The following is a 16,379-nucleotide window of genomic DNA, read 5'->3' as shown; positions in this document are numbered from 1 at the left end:
CAGAAATTCTTCATTTTACGAACAGACGCCATGCAAAAACTCTTTAAAGAAGCCTTCGATCATGACTACTGGGTTAGAAACACCCCGCATGAAGGTATCAGAAAGGCCCTTAAGCCACTTAGAGAAGAGGCTTACAAAATAACAATCGTTCAGGTCCTGTTGTTTTGTACTTGCTTCGTGTGCTTCTGCGGTGCCACCATTTTTTTCTATTTGATCGGTCGCAGGTGCGATTTGGCGGATGCGCAACGACAATGCCAAAGGGTTTTGCCTTGGGCCACCATGAATTTTCTCAGCATTGAACGACAGTTTGGGATATCTATGCTATTACATGCCATAGGTTAGATTTTTCGCTATAAACCTGTGAAGAACTTTCTTTTGCTACCTTTCATGTCAATCCAATATGGCAGGCCTAAATTTGATGTTAAATAAAATTAGCCATTTGCAAGATTCTATTCAGTTTGAAAAGCTTGTACTATTCTTTTTTGTTTTAGGAATGAGCATAATAGAAATTTACGTGGTGTCCTCAAATGTAGCAAGATTTGCCATATGTGTTTTTCCTACATTTAGACTGAAGCATCTGAACCACATTCTGGCAAATTTTGATTATTATGGCAGACTTATGAGCGCAAGAGAAAATATTCCTGTCAGAGATGGTGAATACTATGTAGTTAGAGAATGTGTAATAGAACACCAGAAAGTGATAAGGTACTGACAAAATCCAATAACAAAATATCAATATGATATTCCTTTCCGTTTTTTCAGCGACTTCTCTCAATTGAAATCTAATACCAAGATTCTTTTTTTCATGGATTTTCTAACAATGACCATACAGCTGGCTCCATACCCTGTTATTATTATGGTATTTGGCTAAAAAGAAATTTGAAAGAAGCTATAATATAAATTTGTTCCAGGGTACCAAGAAAATAGATCATATTTACTTTTTCGCACTGACATGCTTAATTTTTGCATTTTCTGATCTCTTTATAATATATTGGTCGGCAAATTATATAGTAGAAGAGGTAGGTATAATGACCTTAAAAGCGCATCCACCAAAAATATTTGGGAACTTGAAGTGAATCGTTTTTCTGGGCATTTTATATAGTTTTTTTTAGTTGATCAAATTTGAAATGAATTAAAGAGTGTTTGAAAATAATACCATATATCGTTGAGTCATTATCCTTCAGCATATTATTACATTTACAGGAAATTTTTTTTCTATCTGTATATCGCATCCACCATTACTATTGGGAGTGATGCGTTCTCAATTTCCTTTTGTGGATCTGTATAATTTTTCAGAGTGAGGCAGTCCAGTCCTCAGTTTTCTTGAGCAATTGGCATGAAGCAGATATCAGAACGAAGAAAATGCTGTTGATGATGATGATTCGATCCAACAGGAGACTTGCGCTTAAAGTTGGTCCATTGTACGAGATGGATCTTAACATATTCCTTAGGGTATTTTATGAAAATTGATTAGATAGATATGAATACTGAATCTTTAGGTATTAATACAAACATATTTTCAGATTGTGAAAGGGATGTATACTATGATTACGGTTTTTAGAAAAAGAACACTCAACTTGTGAAACGATAATGACGTCAAATCTTAAAAACAACGAAAACTGAAGCAGATATTCTGATAATTCGCTACTATATTGCATTCAAATTATTATAATTAGTTAGTATTGTTCTTTCAATAAAGATAACAGCATCCAATTATGATGAATGATTAAATGATCCTGGTAAAAACGTCACCTACCCAGCAGGAATCCTGCTCTAGTCTATGTTGGAATTTAACTAATCTATGTCAGTGTCATGTGTTAACCAGGTTAACCTGTCTATTTTTGTTACAATTTTAATTTGAACGAAAAAATTTTTGCGTGTTTTTCCTATATTTAAGATAATCACTCTACTTTTTCTCTGAAAATCTCTCAGAATCTCTGTAGATTGACGACAGCTTGGTCGAATTGAGTTCATCTTTGCAAAAAGTTGATGATTCCTGATCAATAAGATTGTTTTCTCACCCATCTGATCTATTTCTCAACAAGTTGAGAATGTACTGATAAGAAATCATTTATAGATTAACAAATAATTGCAAGAAGCAGATCTGCACATCTGAGCGCTTTCTGTATGTGTTTCACTTTATAGGACTTTTGATTGATCTTATTGATTGTGAATGCATTTCAGAAATTCTATTAAGAATCAAGAACTTCATTATACCTTCGTTTTATTGGCTTCATTAACATGGATGCCAAAGAACAAGATATTGCTTCGAAAGCAAGCTGCTGCAATGGTTCCGATGAGATAGGAGAGAGTCTTAAGGCAGATGAGATTCCATGTACGTATTCCCTGCATAAATCTAGATATTGAAAAGTTTCCTAGATTAACATCATAAAAGGGAAGGTGATGATTAATCAACTTACTGAAATAAATGAGTACCGGGAGTTGTTTCGTAACAATTTATTTAAATTGACAGGCATTGAAGAAGCACTAAATTTTTTTTTATTCAATTCAATTGCCTGAAACCCTTACTATGTGGAAAATCGTTGAATTTCTTTGATTACCTATAATTTAAGACTTGATAAATTAAGTACATCTGATTTATTTGTTGTTCAAAAATGCCCCAATAGATGGCATACTTTCAGTGTCCTAATCTTCTGAATTATATTTATTTTTAATTGATCTAATGGAAATACCACATTCACTTATTCATTATGACACTAAACAGAAAATTATGAAATTTGCAGTATAGTCTAATTGAGCTGTAAAAATATAATAATGCAATTTTCTATAATAGAGTGGAAAAGATTTGTATTGAAATACAAGTTTATTCATTTTTTCAACACTCTCAAGTAGTGGCTTGATTTGTGGATATAGTATTCATATATTTACCCCTTTTTTCGCAAATACTTGTTTTATTTGATAAACAGTATGCACAATTCTTGGTGATTCACTAATGTTATAAATTTTTAATTGAAGGATTAGATAATTTACTTCGACCTTTCAGTACATTTATCTGAGGACTTTGAGATAATTTAGTAGGAATTCATATCTGATAAAAATTGTGTTAGTAAATATCTATGAAGTGAATATTTGATAGTATCCTCAGTTTTGAAGAAAGTGCGTGGCTCACGGGTTCAAATTTTCGTTGCGTTTTGTTTTGCGCACGACGGGTTCCGGTAACATGTTTTGACGTCGCTGATTACCTACTTCAGGAGCAGCAAGGATGGAATATCCTTCAATATATTGTAAGTTGAGATTGAAGGTCAAATAACGTGATTTGTCAATCATTTTCAATAATAAACCTTTGGAATCTGGAGAAAATTATCATTGAAAATATTCGAAATAAAATTTCATATGAATATTATAATTTTTATAATTTTACGAATTCAGAACAACCTTTCTGAATCAATTGTTATCCCCCCCATTCGACAACCATAATAGTGTTTTTCTAATTGACGTCAATCTATACAACTATTTTCAGAATTTCTTTTTTATTTCGCCTTTTTCATTCGTGGATTTTCCGATATTTATTCTGATATCCAATAAATCAAAGATCATAAAAATCGTTCTAACCGTACTTGGGTTATAAAATATTGTATTCAACCCGACTTTGTTTCACATGGACACAAAAAATTATTCTGTTAACGCTCCACCAAGTTTTTTTAGTCCAAATCTGTAAAAATCTACGTATTTTGAATCGAGAATTTATCGGTTTTCATCTAAAGTTTGTGGCAATTTCATTTGATTTATTGCAAATTGACGAAACTCTTGACTTTCAAACTCCACGTGAGTATAGAGGACAGTTTTGCTTGCTTGAGGAAAAGAATTCAGAAAAAAAAATGATTATTGCCCTAATCAATCTGATTGTAATCAGAGACCATCTTTTTTTGAATGAATGTTGTTTGGATAAGTGGAAATCCGAAAGAGCGGATTTTTTGAATGTTCGAACGACCTGAATTGTCAATTGAAATTTACCCTTGAAAAGACCAATTTTGTGTAGAAATACTGTTGTGCCCCTCACTTTTCAAAAAGTGGTCACTTTTAAGGGATCTTCTTGGATATTTCCGATACTTCACTTGAATTCCGCATTGTTTTCTGTGGCATTCGCACCAAATTCCGCTATAGTTTCCATGGAAATATGAAGATTGTGTTATGTAGCTCCGCGTACCGAGTGGAATGGAATGTTTTTGCTGTCATGTCATTCTCTATTAGTGATGACATCACCGCCATTTTAATTCTCCTGTCAGTGTTCGGAATCCAAACAAACAAATTGTCATTCGAATTAGTACGTTGCCGTTGGAGGAATTGGCTTATTTTGATAAATAAGATCATTTAAGGAACGATTTTACTATTAATTGATAGACAGAAGGAACGAGATTAATGCCAGTAAGTTCGAACTTGAAGTTCAACTAATAAACACGGCTTTTTACAAAATCTGGGGAATGATACAAGATTCAAACTTACTGGTATTAACCTCGTTCCTCTTGTCTATCAATTAATACTGAAATCATTCCTCAAATAATCATATTTATGAAAATAAGCCAATTCCTTCAACGACACCGTACTAATTTGAATGACAATTTATTTGTTTGGATTCCGAACACTGACAGGAGAACTAAAAGCGGCGGTGTGTGACGTCACACTAATAGAGCGTATTATCTCAAACAAAATCTAATCAGTGAACACACCAATATATTAAGACATCTTAAAAATAACCAACAAATTGTTCTATTAGTTGAAAATATTTCTTATATTTATTGAACGTAAGGAAATAATCTAGCCTAACAACATTTTTGTGGCATGATTCTGCTTATTGGAATTAGATAATTTGATAGTTAAATTGATTTAATTCATAGATCTTGTAATAATATAACGTATGAATCATTTTTTTGGTCACTTGAAATATTGTGAATATTCTCGTTCTCGAATGCTTTTTTCCTCTCAATTGGATATTTTTCGAAAACGCCTTTCACTTTCAATTTTAATGAAAGTTAACTCTACATTGACTTTATAACTTATTTTTTATGTTCTTTCGGGAAGGTTTTGAACGAAACAAGACACATTAAATGGAAGAAAAATTCAGGATTTCACCGAAACTTATGTGAAAGAAGAGAAATAAACAATTTTCAAAATACTGGAATGCTGATGAGTGATTTAATACTTGGTATTTCCACCCCTTGCGTTAATTACAGCTCGGCAACGACGGTTCATACTCAAAATGAGTGATCTTAAAATGTTCTGATCTAATCCTTCCCAGATTTCTCTGAGTTGGAGTCATTAAGAGTAGCTGGATGATTTTCTGAACTTCTCAGAGGTTGTCCAAAACCTGCTCAATCGGATTGAGATCTGGTCTTCTTGCTGGCCATTCCATTCGAGAGACTTCAACCTCTTCAAGGTACTCCTGAACGATGCGCGCACGATGGGGTCTGGCATTATCGTCCATAAAAATGAAATTTTCACCAATGTATGGGGCAAATAGCACAAATGCTCTTCAAGAATGTTTCTTATATACCTATCACCATTCATAGCTCCATTATCAACGACCACTAGGTCTGTGGGAGCAGTCAAAGATATTCCAAATTGCACTGAGCATATCTTTCATGTGGACGTCTGTATACAAGGGAACGTCGATCACAATGGTAGAGGCAGAATCTAGACTCACCTGTGAAGAGAACTCTTTCCCAATCAGCCTCTTCCCAATGAATATGCTCTCTCGCAAAATCCAAACGCGCCCTTCGATGGGCTGGGGTAAGAGATGGGCCTCTTGCCGCGACACGAGGCCTTAAATCATATTCTCTGAGGCGATTTCTTATCGTCTGAGTGCTAATTTGCACCCCATGAGTTTACTCAAGCTGTTTTTGAAGGAGGCGAGCGGTTGCAAACCGTTGTCTCAACGAAGAAACTCTCAAGTAACGTTCTTGAATGGCAGTTGTTACCCGTGGTCTACCCTGTCCTGGTCTTCGGACATTCATACCTGTCTCCCTGAATCGCTGCAACATTCTGGACACACTCGTATGGGAAACTCCAAACCTTTCTGCAATTCTTGTGTATGTCCACCCTTCTTCTCGCAAAACTAACTCTTGGGCACTTTCCTCTTGGGTCAAATGGAGTGTTTCGAGTTGCATAGCGATCGAGTGTAGAAAATCAAACGAAAGAAAAACTATTGATCACTAGAATTGATCGAGAACAACTGATTTCAGAATGGAGCCAATACATTCAAAATCTGATAATCTTATCTTTTTTTATTCCTGCTGGGAAAAAACATCTGTATTGAAGAAAACCGTTGAAAGTGAATAACATATGCATGCATAATTCTGATAAAAATAATTATCATTGAGAACACCTTCAGTTGTAGAATAAATTTGAGATTTCCGTAATGTGCGTTAATTTTTTTGCGCAGTGTAGGTAGATTTGTTCCTTTGGTCACATTTAAAGAACAACATTTATTATATTGGAAATGTTGAAAAAATCTAAAGGTGTTAAATCAGTAGAATTTTGAAAAGAAATTTCTATATCAGAAGCGATTTTATTACTTTAATTTATGAGAATATCAATGGATAGCATAAATATTCTTACAATGCCTATTATTCATTTCGCCGCCTGTATTTTTTGCGCCCATTAGCCTCATAGTAGGCGTGCAAGGCTTAGGTACCACCCAGAGGCACTCGACCACTTTTCGGCCACCCCTCGTACCACCAAATCGCGCCTCCGCTGGACTTTAAACGATCGCCTTCACCCATTTCCATCAAAACTTTCGTTCATCGAGCCTCTAAGCCTAATTAACTAGCTATCGTCGCGGCAGGAATGTCCATGTCCACCAGGTGCTAGAGTTTCCGAGATCATCGTTTCTGGGTGGAAAACCGTGCTACGGAACCCGAGCGCGCAGTGTACCGGTGTCGAGCGTGTTCTGCTGGTCGTCTTTTCCGCCGTTCCGAGACCAAGACATTCCGATATATAGAGACTCGACGAACACGGCTTCAAACAACGGTACCTACCAGGATGATGGACATAAGTGAGTATTCTCCTCAGTTAGATCGAAACGTTTCAGCAATTGCCGAGTTGGTAAAACCCGCGTTTGCGACACGCAAAATGTTGAATATTAGTCCAAGTGCGAAGAGAGAGAGAGAAAGAGTTCGGTTGTTATAGTTTGTTCTTTGAGTTACTTATGGTTTTATACCGAGAAACTTGGGTTTCTTGTTAAGTTTCTGCTAATTCTGGTAGTTCAAAATGTATTCCTACTCTGCTAGTTCTTAAGATATACTCGGTTACCACTTATAATTAATCATAAATGGAAGTTTATACTTGTTGTGTTTAAAAAAATAACTGAGACAATTCACCGACTAGACCATGGATTTTTCCAATTCTGTCATACAATTCAGCCGTGAAAGCCTTCATCATTATAAAGCTGAGAAACTTTGTTTATTTTAAGAAAAACATCCAACAATAAAGTCCACTTTGTCGGTCCATATGTTATTTCAACGACTTATTTGATGATACCGAGATATACCGTCTATACCGATAAAGTTTGCTTCAAATGTCTAACCATTTTGCTAGTGTGAAATCTTAGCCATTTTTCCGGGATATACTCGGTTACCATTTCTCATAACTGAGCGTTTATATTTAGTTAATGAACAAATAACTTTTTATTTTTCAAAAAATGAATTCAACAAATATTCAAATTTATAGGTCGGTTTATTATTTTAGCGTCTTGTATGTATGATGATCCCGAAATATACCGAGAAACTTGTCTTTATTTCTAGGTTTCTGCAAATTCTGATCGTTTTCTATTTTGCTAGTTTCAAATCCCAGCAATTTTCTTGAGATATACTCGGTTCCCATTTCTCATAACTGAGCATTTATAATTAGTTCTTACTATATTAAAAAAAATAATATTAACTTAGAAACTTGGTATGTCTCGAGAAAACATTCAACAAAAAATTCCACTTTGTCGGTCCATATGTTATTTTAGCGTCTTGTATGTATGATGATCCCGAGATATACCGAGAAACTTTGCTTTATTGCTGAATTTCTGATCGTTCTAAATGTATGGCTAGTATTTCGCTAGTGCGAAATCTCAGACACTTTCCTGGGATATACTCGGTTATCATTTCTCATAACTGAGCATTCATACTTAGTTCATGTGATGTTTGAAACAATAAATGGGAAACTTTGTACTTTTCAAAAACAAATTCAACAAAATATTCCAATTCGGTTTGTTATTTTAGCGTCTAATATGATAATACCGAGAAACTTGGTTTATTTCTAGGTTTCTTCAAATTCTGATCATTCAAAATGTATTCCTATTTTGCCAGTTGAAAATCTCTATTTTACCGTCTGATATGATGCATGATACCGAGATATACCCAGAAACTTGTCTTTATTACTGTTTCTCTAATTCTGTGGTTATTCTGTTCATTCTTCCACATCTTGTTGAACAAAATCGTGCGAGAATATATCAGAAACGCACAGTTTTCATGGTTATATTTTATTATTATATGTTGGTACTCCGAACTTTCCGCCACGGCTTTATCTGTCAATTCAATTAAAGAAATTAGTTCTGCCAACCAACATTTTTCAATGCAAAAATCACTAAATGATATTTATGGAAATATTTCATTAATTTCAATAAAAATGCAATGAATTAGAGAAAATAATGTATAATGCTCGTACAGAAGGCTCATTCTACCACTAGTTCATTCAAAAACTCGCCACTTCGTGGCTCGTTTTTGAATTTTGAACTCGTGGAAGAATACCAATGCCTTCTGCACTTGTATTATAAATAACTATTCCGAAACTGATCGTTTATTCTTAATCCTTATAGTAATACCTACACCTGAAAATCTAACTGAGATACTTGATTTCTCAAGAAACACCCTGAATAAAAAATTAGAAAAGCTCTGATTTTAGGAGAGTCCTGTTCATGTAATTTTTTCATTAGATCTTCATAACATATAATCAATTCGAACAGAAATCTGTCAAAAGTCATAATAGAACACTCTCAACTTCCTTGATGGCAAAATCCGACTAAGGGTTCGGTAAACATAGACAATCGAATATTGTTTTCTTGATATTTTCAAAATAACCAATTCGATCGGGATGGAATGGTGCATTTAGATGTGACGTGACAATTTCAAACTCTGTGCTGAATTTCATGTTGATAACTCAACCAGAACCAGAGAAAATTCAAGGAGAATATCGAAAAAAATTACCAAATATTTGCGTGACCACAAAAACGACGGAGTTAAAATTTTGTGTGTTGTTATAAAATTGAAATGTCAACCTTGTCAGTAACTTTTAGATTCTGAAGATGACAACATCGATATTGAAACGTTCGCTGAACCCTTGTAAAGATTCCTTGGATTATTATAACTCAAAAAACTTGATAATTCTTGTGAAATCATGGTCAAATCTAGGTGAACATAACAGACAAAAATCTAATGGTGGGATAATTAAGTGTTCTTCCCAAAACCTCAATAAAATCATCGTATATCATTAAAACTTGATAGTAATGAAAAAATGTCGGTCAAGTTCGAGTTCATGGTGTAAAGTCCCTCAATATCTCCAAAATGTTTTCATTCTAAAAATTCCAAAAACTGAAGATGTCAAGTCCAAGGTGAATCGAAACATTATCCAGCTTTAACGATCTCCTATTGAATTCAGTTGAATCACGTTCCCAGGCAAAAAAAGAAATAATTTTGAATTGTTTATGAATGACAAAAAAAAACAAGCATGCTTCGATGAAGTTCACGTTAGTTGAACATTCCTGATGTAAGATGCTTCCGTCAGTAAATTATTGTCTGTTTTACATACAATATGCGTTGAATATCACACGTTCTCAACGAGTGAAATTTAAATGGAACGAACACATGTAAAATGAGCTATAAAGAAAATCGTTGTCTCTTCTAAAATCAAATTTAATTGCCTAATTACACATGATGGAAGAATCCTTCAAACGCAAGAAAGAACATGTTTTTTTAATTATTCGTATATTACGATTACAACTCGTTGGGAAAAATCAGTGATGAAATTAATCATTATTGAAAAAGTTATGAATAGTCAAGGAAAACAAGTATTTGACAAATTGCTAGTACTGGACTGGACAAGAAATAATGAGATATTGTTATCTGGAAAGACGATGCACAAACACAAGAATGTATCAGGAAAGATACAGATAAAATCGTTCAATTAATGAACTAGTCACGTGGTCCTGACAGAAATTCGGCTTAATTGTTTATATGGCAGTAACATTTGTATTTTTTATAAAATTAACATTTAGTTCTCCTGTCAGTGTTCGGAATCCAAACAAACAAATTGTCATTCAAATTAGTACGTTGTCGTTGAAGAAATTGGCTTATTTTGATAAATAAGATTATTTAAGGAACGATTTTACTATTAATTGATAGACAGAAGGAACGAGATTAATGCCAGTATGTTCGAAGTTGAAGTTCAACTAATAAACACGGCTTTTTACAAAATCTGGGGAATGATACAGGATTCAAACTTACTGATATTAACCTCGTTCCTTCTGTCTATCAATTAATACTGAAATCGTTCCTCAAATACTCTTATTTATGAAAATCAGCCAAGTCCTTCAACGACACCGTACTAATTTTAATGACAATTTATTTGTTTGGACTCCGAACACTGACAGGAGAACCAAAAATGGCGGTGTGTGACGTCACACTAATAGAATGTATGGGAATGTTATAATGGCAACACTGTATTAATTTTTGACATTTCTTATGTCATTTGTAGGTTATGCCATTTACTTATATAAACGCTCCAACAACGTTTATAAATTATTGAAATCATTTGTAGATACTGTGACTAATTTGAAAGTGGAATCGAAAACGTCTCAGTACTAAAAAGAGGAAATTTGAAGAAATTGAATGTAGGAAAAGAACGGGGAAAGCTAGCTGGGATGTTAAGTCAGAAGCTTTTCAAGCAACAATTGCACCCTTAGTGGCCACTTGCCATCTCCGTACCACTTTTTTCTTGTTAATAACAAGATGCGTGTCAAAATTTTCGAATACCTATTGAGTTAAGTCTGGATCGAGATGTTTATTGTTTGGAAAATGAATAAGAACGAGTTTTTGTATCGATAAAACACTGTTTTTTGATTGGAACAAATACTGTCTAAGCAAAGCATCGACAAAAATGGCTAAAAGATGCTCCAGGAAAAGAAAGAAGAAGTGATTGGGGAGATTGCAGCCTATAATAGCATAATATTTGATGGCTAACAGACAATTGTTTAATTTCGGAAAAAGTACCTCCTCGAGTGGGATTCGAACCCGCTACCTCCGAATCACTAGACGAGCGAACTTCCAACTTCCTCGGTGGCTTAGTGGTGGAGCGCTGGACTAGTCATTCGGAGGTTGCGGGTTCGAGTCCCGCTCGAGGAGGTAGTTTTTCTGGAATTAATTAAAATTAAAGTCTGTTAGCCATCAAATATTTTGCTATTACAATCAATCTAAGAAATTAACCAATTTTTAATGAAGCCTAACCTTCTCGAAAACAAAGACGAATATTTCTACAGAAAAAAGATATTGAAATGTTAGAGGTGCGTTGGAGTACATGTATATCTCTTTAAGGTGACTACGTTGACAAATAAAGTGAAGTGTTAGATATATGTGGTCTTCAAGGGTCCAATTGAGCACTTGACTTCACATCATTGCTTTCCCCATTATTTGTTGTTGTTGATTTATATTATTTGTTTCAGCTATGCCATGGTTTGGCATGGACATAGGTGGATCTCTCTGCAAGCTGGTCTACTTCGAGCCGAAGGATAGCACGAAGGCAGAATTAGAATCTGAAGTGGATTCGGTCAGGAATATAAGGAAATATTTGACGAAGAACTCGGCGTATGGTAAAACTGGACATCGTGATGTGCACCTTCAAGTAAGAATCGAGATTTGCTCCTAAAAATTCAGCAGAGTTGTGTGGGAATTCTAACTATGGTCTTAATATTCATCTTTGGAAGAATAGAGTTTAAGATCTGCGAAAAGTTTGGGCCTAAATTGAAAAAATTCTCATATTGCCCAGTTTTTTCCAGGTTTATCAGATTGTCGAGATTCTGAAAAAATCAACGATGTGGTGTTAGATTAGATAGGAGTATGAAAAAATCATCCACAACTTTCGCATTATCGATTGTACAGATAAACTATGGAATTCCAAATATTAATTTTCAAATTTGGTTGCAACACTCACGAACAGTTTTTTCTTCTTCCTTCGATATACTTGAAAGCAAAAGTTATGGATGACTCTTCAACCCCTATCGAACTAAGATGTCTAAAATACTAGTGTGTTCACTCATTGGATTTTGTTTGAGATAGTTTTAGTGAATCAGGCTCAGTATAGCTCTCTTTTACTTTTTCTTCCTTGAAGTGGCGCTATACAAAGAAATGACCAATAAACATCATTTAAAATTTTTCATTTGTTCTGTCAAAAGTCTTTGATCTTTATGGTACTATTATTGATTTAACCTCAAAACGACATTGACAGAAAGACGACGTGAGCACCATAAGAAACTATGGGGATATCAAGTGAAAAGGGACTGATACCATTAAAATCCAAGAAGACTGGTCCCTTCAAAAGTCGTTTAAGAGTGAGTGAGCACACCAGTGTTTTGTAACCTATCTTTTATGATTAACCACAAAAAGAATTTTGACAATCCCTTTATGAACGGGTTTTTAGAATGATCAATTTGTGGTACTCATTGAATCTGGTGGCTCGCATAAAACAGTCTAGTCACATACCTACTTCCCTAAGTACGGGTTTTTCCAAAGTTTTCAGCTTATTTTATTACCACTCAAGATGATTGACGGGGTTGCCACCCCTCTTATGAGGATGATCGTATAATATGAATTAGCAATCACAAGATGTCTACCTCCAATATTCAGCTGGACTGTTTCATGTGGGACACCCAGAATGTATTCTTATTATTCTAATCAAACACAATCTACACCCCTAAGGACTTCACGGCTGGATTATCTAACAGAATTTGAAAATTTCCAGCATTTTAGCCGAGATTTTCTTTTCAAATTTGTATGGCGCGCCCATAATTTATTCCTTGCACCTATCGTGGTAATGCCGATCTGTCGAGTATTGCGCAGCGTGTAGCGCCATCTCTCGTGTTAGCAAAGAGTCACTATAGGCCAAAAAGCCCCGAATTTTCTGATTCTATTGAGCCTGTACAACGCCTGAAGAAGTTAAAAACGGCGTTGTCGCCACTGCTTAAAAACCTAACACTGCCCACACAATCCCATCAATGGGCTGAAACATCTAACCGTTGTTTTATTTTTTGAAAGAGAAAAACCGAATATTTTTCTTCAAGATGAACGATATTTTTATCAGGGGAAGAAGAGGCACCCTTCATTTCATCAGGTTCCCAACCAGCGAAATGAAAAACTTTTTGTCTCTGGCCAAATCCAAAGGGCTGGCAAACTTCGTGACAACTGTTTGCGCCACCGGTGGAGGCGCATATAAATTCGAGAACGATTTTCAGAGGGTGAGTATATTTTTTGTATACCTATGCTTGTTTTGAACTAACAACGCTTCTTTTATGCTGTCATTTTGCCTTAATGTCTGCAATTTCCGAATTTCGGGGAGATTGTCCTAACGATTAGGTTGGACACACTGATAGTATAAACTTTTCAATTGATGGTGTTGTAACAATCCATGTTTACTGGCGCGCATATGTCACTAATTAATCTGAAACAATGAGAGCCAAACTAGCGTTCAATTCTAATTTTGCAACCTTTGGATCGAGCGATCTGCACAAAATGCAAATTGACTTCATTTGTAGACTCGCTGGTATAAATATTCAATTTTTTTAGGAGGTGAACATGAAGTTGGCTAAATACGACGAGTTTGATTCCTTGCTGAAAGGCTTGCAGTTTGTAGACAGCTACAATCACACTGAATGCTACTACTGGAGTAATCCAACAGACGAGACCTTGTGTAAAAAGGAGAGATACGATTTCTCCAATCCTTATCCTTTTCTGATAGTTAATATAGGTTCAGGAGTCAGCGTTTTATCTGTGAACTCACCGACTAATTACAAAAGGATATCAGGTACAAGGTAAGAACCAAACACATTTTCGCACTATGTGAATCATAAATTATTATTTGCACTTGAATACAAAATACGACTAAATACTTAAAAAGAAATAGACCTAAAATCGACCCCTGTGGCACACCCACATGATATGCGTCACAATTTGTATTTGACATTCAATTGAACATGCCACAGCCACATGGATGTTGGTCAAGACCTTAAGATGCAAGCAACAAGATCTTTTCCGTGCTTTTTCAAAATTATACTAATGTAATTTCATGCAATTACGCTTGAAACACCAAATAACTGTAATCAATTAACCTGCAGACATGCCTTGAAAACAGAATCTTTTGATTCTTGTGGTATTTTCATTAAAATGTAATTAACACCTTTTTGTAACAATTTTTTGAGGCAACAAAAAAACATGAAAACGTAAAAATAATAAATACCTGCTTGAGAGATTTGGCTTTTCTCTTTTCCATACATATATCTGCACAAAATCATGGACGAAGAACATTCTGCTTGAAAAATCATAGCTGACTGTAGGCCTGCATATAACCTCAAACGGATCTAACCTAACCTCACCCACATTTAATTCTTTTTCCTTTACAGTTTAGGTGGAGGTACTTTCCTAGGTCTCTGCTGTCTCTTGACCGGCTGTAATACATTTGAGGAGGCCATCGAATTGGCAGCCAGCGGAGACAATACAAATGTAGACAAGTTGGTTCGTGACATCTATGGAGGTGACTATTCCAGGTTTGGTCTCAACGGAGACTTGGTAGCAAGCAGGTTAGTTTGTTAACACCTTTAATTGATTCTTGGGTAAATCCTGCTTTGAAGTGGGCTGTAGTTGCAATAGATTCAATTAATAAAGATCAAATTCATTGGAGAATTTAATAGGGATTGTAGCCGATGTTAAAACCGATAAATGTTAAACTCTATACATCACTAGAATATAGGCTTAACAACACTATCGAATTGACCTTGGATCGATTAAGTTTCTTGTTGTTGCAGCTTTGGGCACATGAATTCTCGAGAGAAGAGAAGTAAAGTGAAGAGAGAAGATTTGGCCAGGGCCACCTTAGTGACAATAACCAATAACATTGGTTCTATTGCGCGTATGTGCGCTATACAAGAAAAAATTGATAGGGTGAGTACAAATAACAATCTTTTTCTCTAATTCTGAGGCATATCTATTCATTCTGCAATACGTTATATTTTATTTTATATGTTGGTACTCAGTAGTTTCCTGTCACAGATTTATCTATTATCTGTCAAATTTGTATACAAAAAACAGTTCTTCCAACCAACATTTTTCAATGCAAAATTCCCTAAAAGATATTTAAGGAACTATTCCATTAATTTCAATGGAAATTCAGTGAATTAGAGAAGATAAAACTATACAAAAAGCTCTTTCTAAGAATTATTATATTATAAATAACGATTCTAGTTGTTCTTAAGTTGAAGCGAATATTTCAACAATCCTATGTAAATGTCTATATTCACAGCTATAGTCTCATTACTTTTTGTCCAATATTCTGTATAAACATACATATAATCTTTGATTGTTCCAGGTGGTATTTATTGGTAATTTTCTGAGAGTCAACCCGATTGCAATGAAACTATTGGCTTATGCGATGGACTATTGGTCCAAAGGAACGATGAAGGCTCTATTTTTGGAGCACGAAGGCTATTTCGGAGCAATTGGATGTTTGTTGCAGTATCATCAAGCGCACGATAGAATAATAAATTAATTGATAAGTTAAGTGAAAACTATTTATGAATCGATATGATAACTCCTTAGGTATGTGAAATTTACACTTTATACGAAATTGCATCGGATCTGACAAGAAGATAGAAAAAGAATAATTTTTCATGTTATACGTATAGTTTCAATTAAGCATATCAGTTTTGAACAAGTTTCGGCAAGTGTACTTATGAGTTTTGAAGAACTTTGAGTGGTTAATGAATTGAAGAGTGAATAAAAACAAATTTAAATGTTCAATTTGATGGTGCATATGTTATTTATGTGGAGTCATTTTTGTTATTTGATTGATGCTTACCTCATTAGAAATAGAACGAATATTTCAGGGAGAAATAAATGTACGCTCAAATCGTTCAATATTCTTGACATTTCCGATGGCCGATGAAAAAAAATCGCAGCAAAGCATTTTTACACATATTAATAATTGTAATGTATTGTATTACCATCTTCCATCTTTACGAAGGTTTTATATTGAGATATTTAGGATTAAGATTGTAAGAATGTTTTTTATCATCTGAATATATTTATATAAGATGTTATAATTTTTTGAAGCATACA

The 16,379-nt window shown here is 34.7% G+C and overlaps 2 protein-coding genes across 5 annotated transcripts; both read left to right on the top strand.

Moving 5' to 3' along the window:
* The first annotated feature begins 320 nt into the window (after positions 1-320).
* Positions 321-1,770, top strand: LOC123671443 (putative odorant receptor 19b). The gene is made up of 5 exons (XM_045605307.1): positions 321-705; positions 763-859; positions 912-1,019; positions 1,297-1,452; positions 1,524-1,770. Exons 1-5 carry the CDS (start codon positions 401-403, stop codon positions 1,581-1,583), a joined length of 726 nt encoding a protein of 241 aa, XP_045461263.1. The 5' UTR covers positions 321-400; the 3' UTR covers positions 1,584-1,770.
* Positions 1,771-1,796: 26 nt separating this feature from the next.
* On the top strand, positions 1,797-16,360 carry LOC123671442 (pantothenate kinase 1). 4 transcript variants are annotated; one of them, XM_045605304.1, is made up of 8 exons: positions 1,797-2,125; positions 2,185-2,335; positions 11,720-11,898; positions 13,334-13,507; positions 13,836-14,080; positions 14,669-14,845; positions 15,071-15,206; positions 15,631-16,360. In XM_045605304.1, the coding sequence occupies exons 2-8, from the start codon at positions 2,242-2,244 to the stop codon at positions 15,808-15,810; spliced, it is 1,185 nt and encodes a 394-aa protein (XP_045461260.1). In that variant the 5' UTR covers positions 1,797-2,125; positions 2,185-2,241; the 3' UTR covers positions 15,811-16,360. The 4 variants fall into 4 exon arrangements, with proteins under 4 accessions (XP_045461260.1, XP_045461261.1, XP_045461262.1 ...); XM_045605305.1 differs by lacking the exons at positions 1,797-2,125; positions 2,185-2,335 and adding an exon at positions 3,092-3,245; XM_045605306.1 differs by lacking the exons at positions 1,797-2,125; positions 2,185-2,335 and adding an exon at positions 6,772-7,012.
* Positions 16,361-16,379: the final 19 nt, after the last annotated feature.

Source organism: Harmonia axyridis, chromosome 1, assembly GCF_914767665.1.
Source record: "Harmonia axyridis chromosome 1, icHarAxyr1.1, whole genome shotgun sequence".
Taxonomy (NCBI): domain Eukaryota; kingdom Metazoa; phylum Arthropoda; class Insecta; order Coleoptera; family Coccinellidae; genus Harmonia; species Harmonia axyridis.
This window is presented reverse-complemented; position numbering and strand designations above follow the sequence as displayed.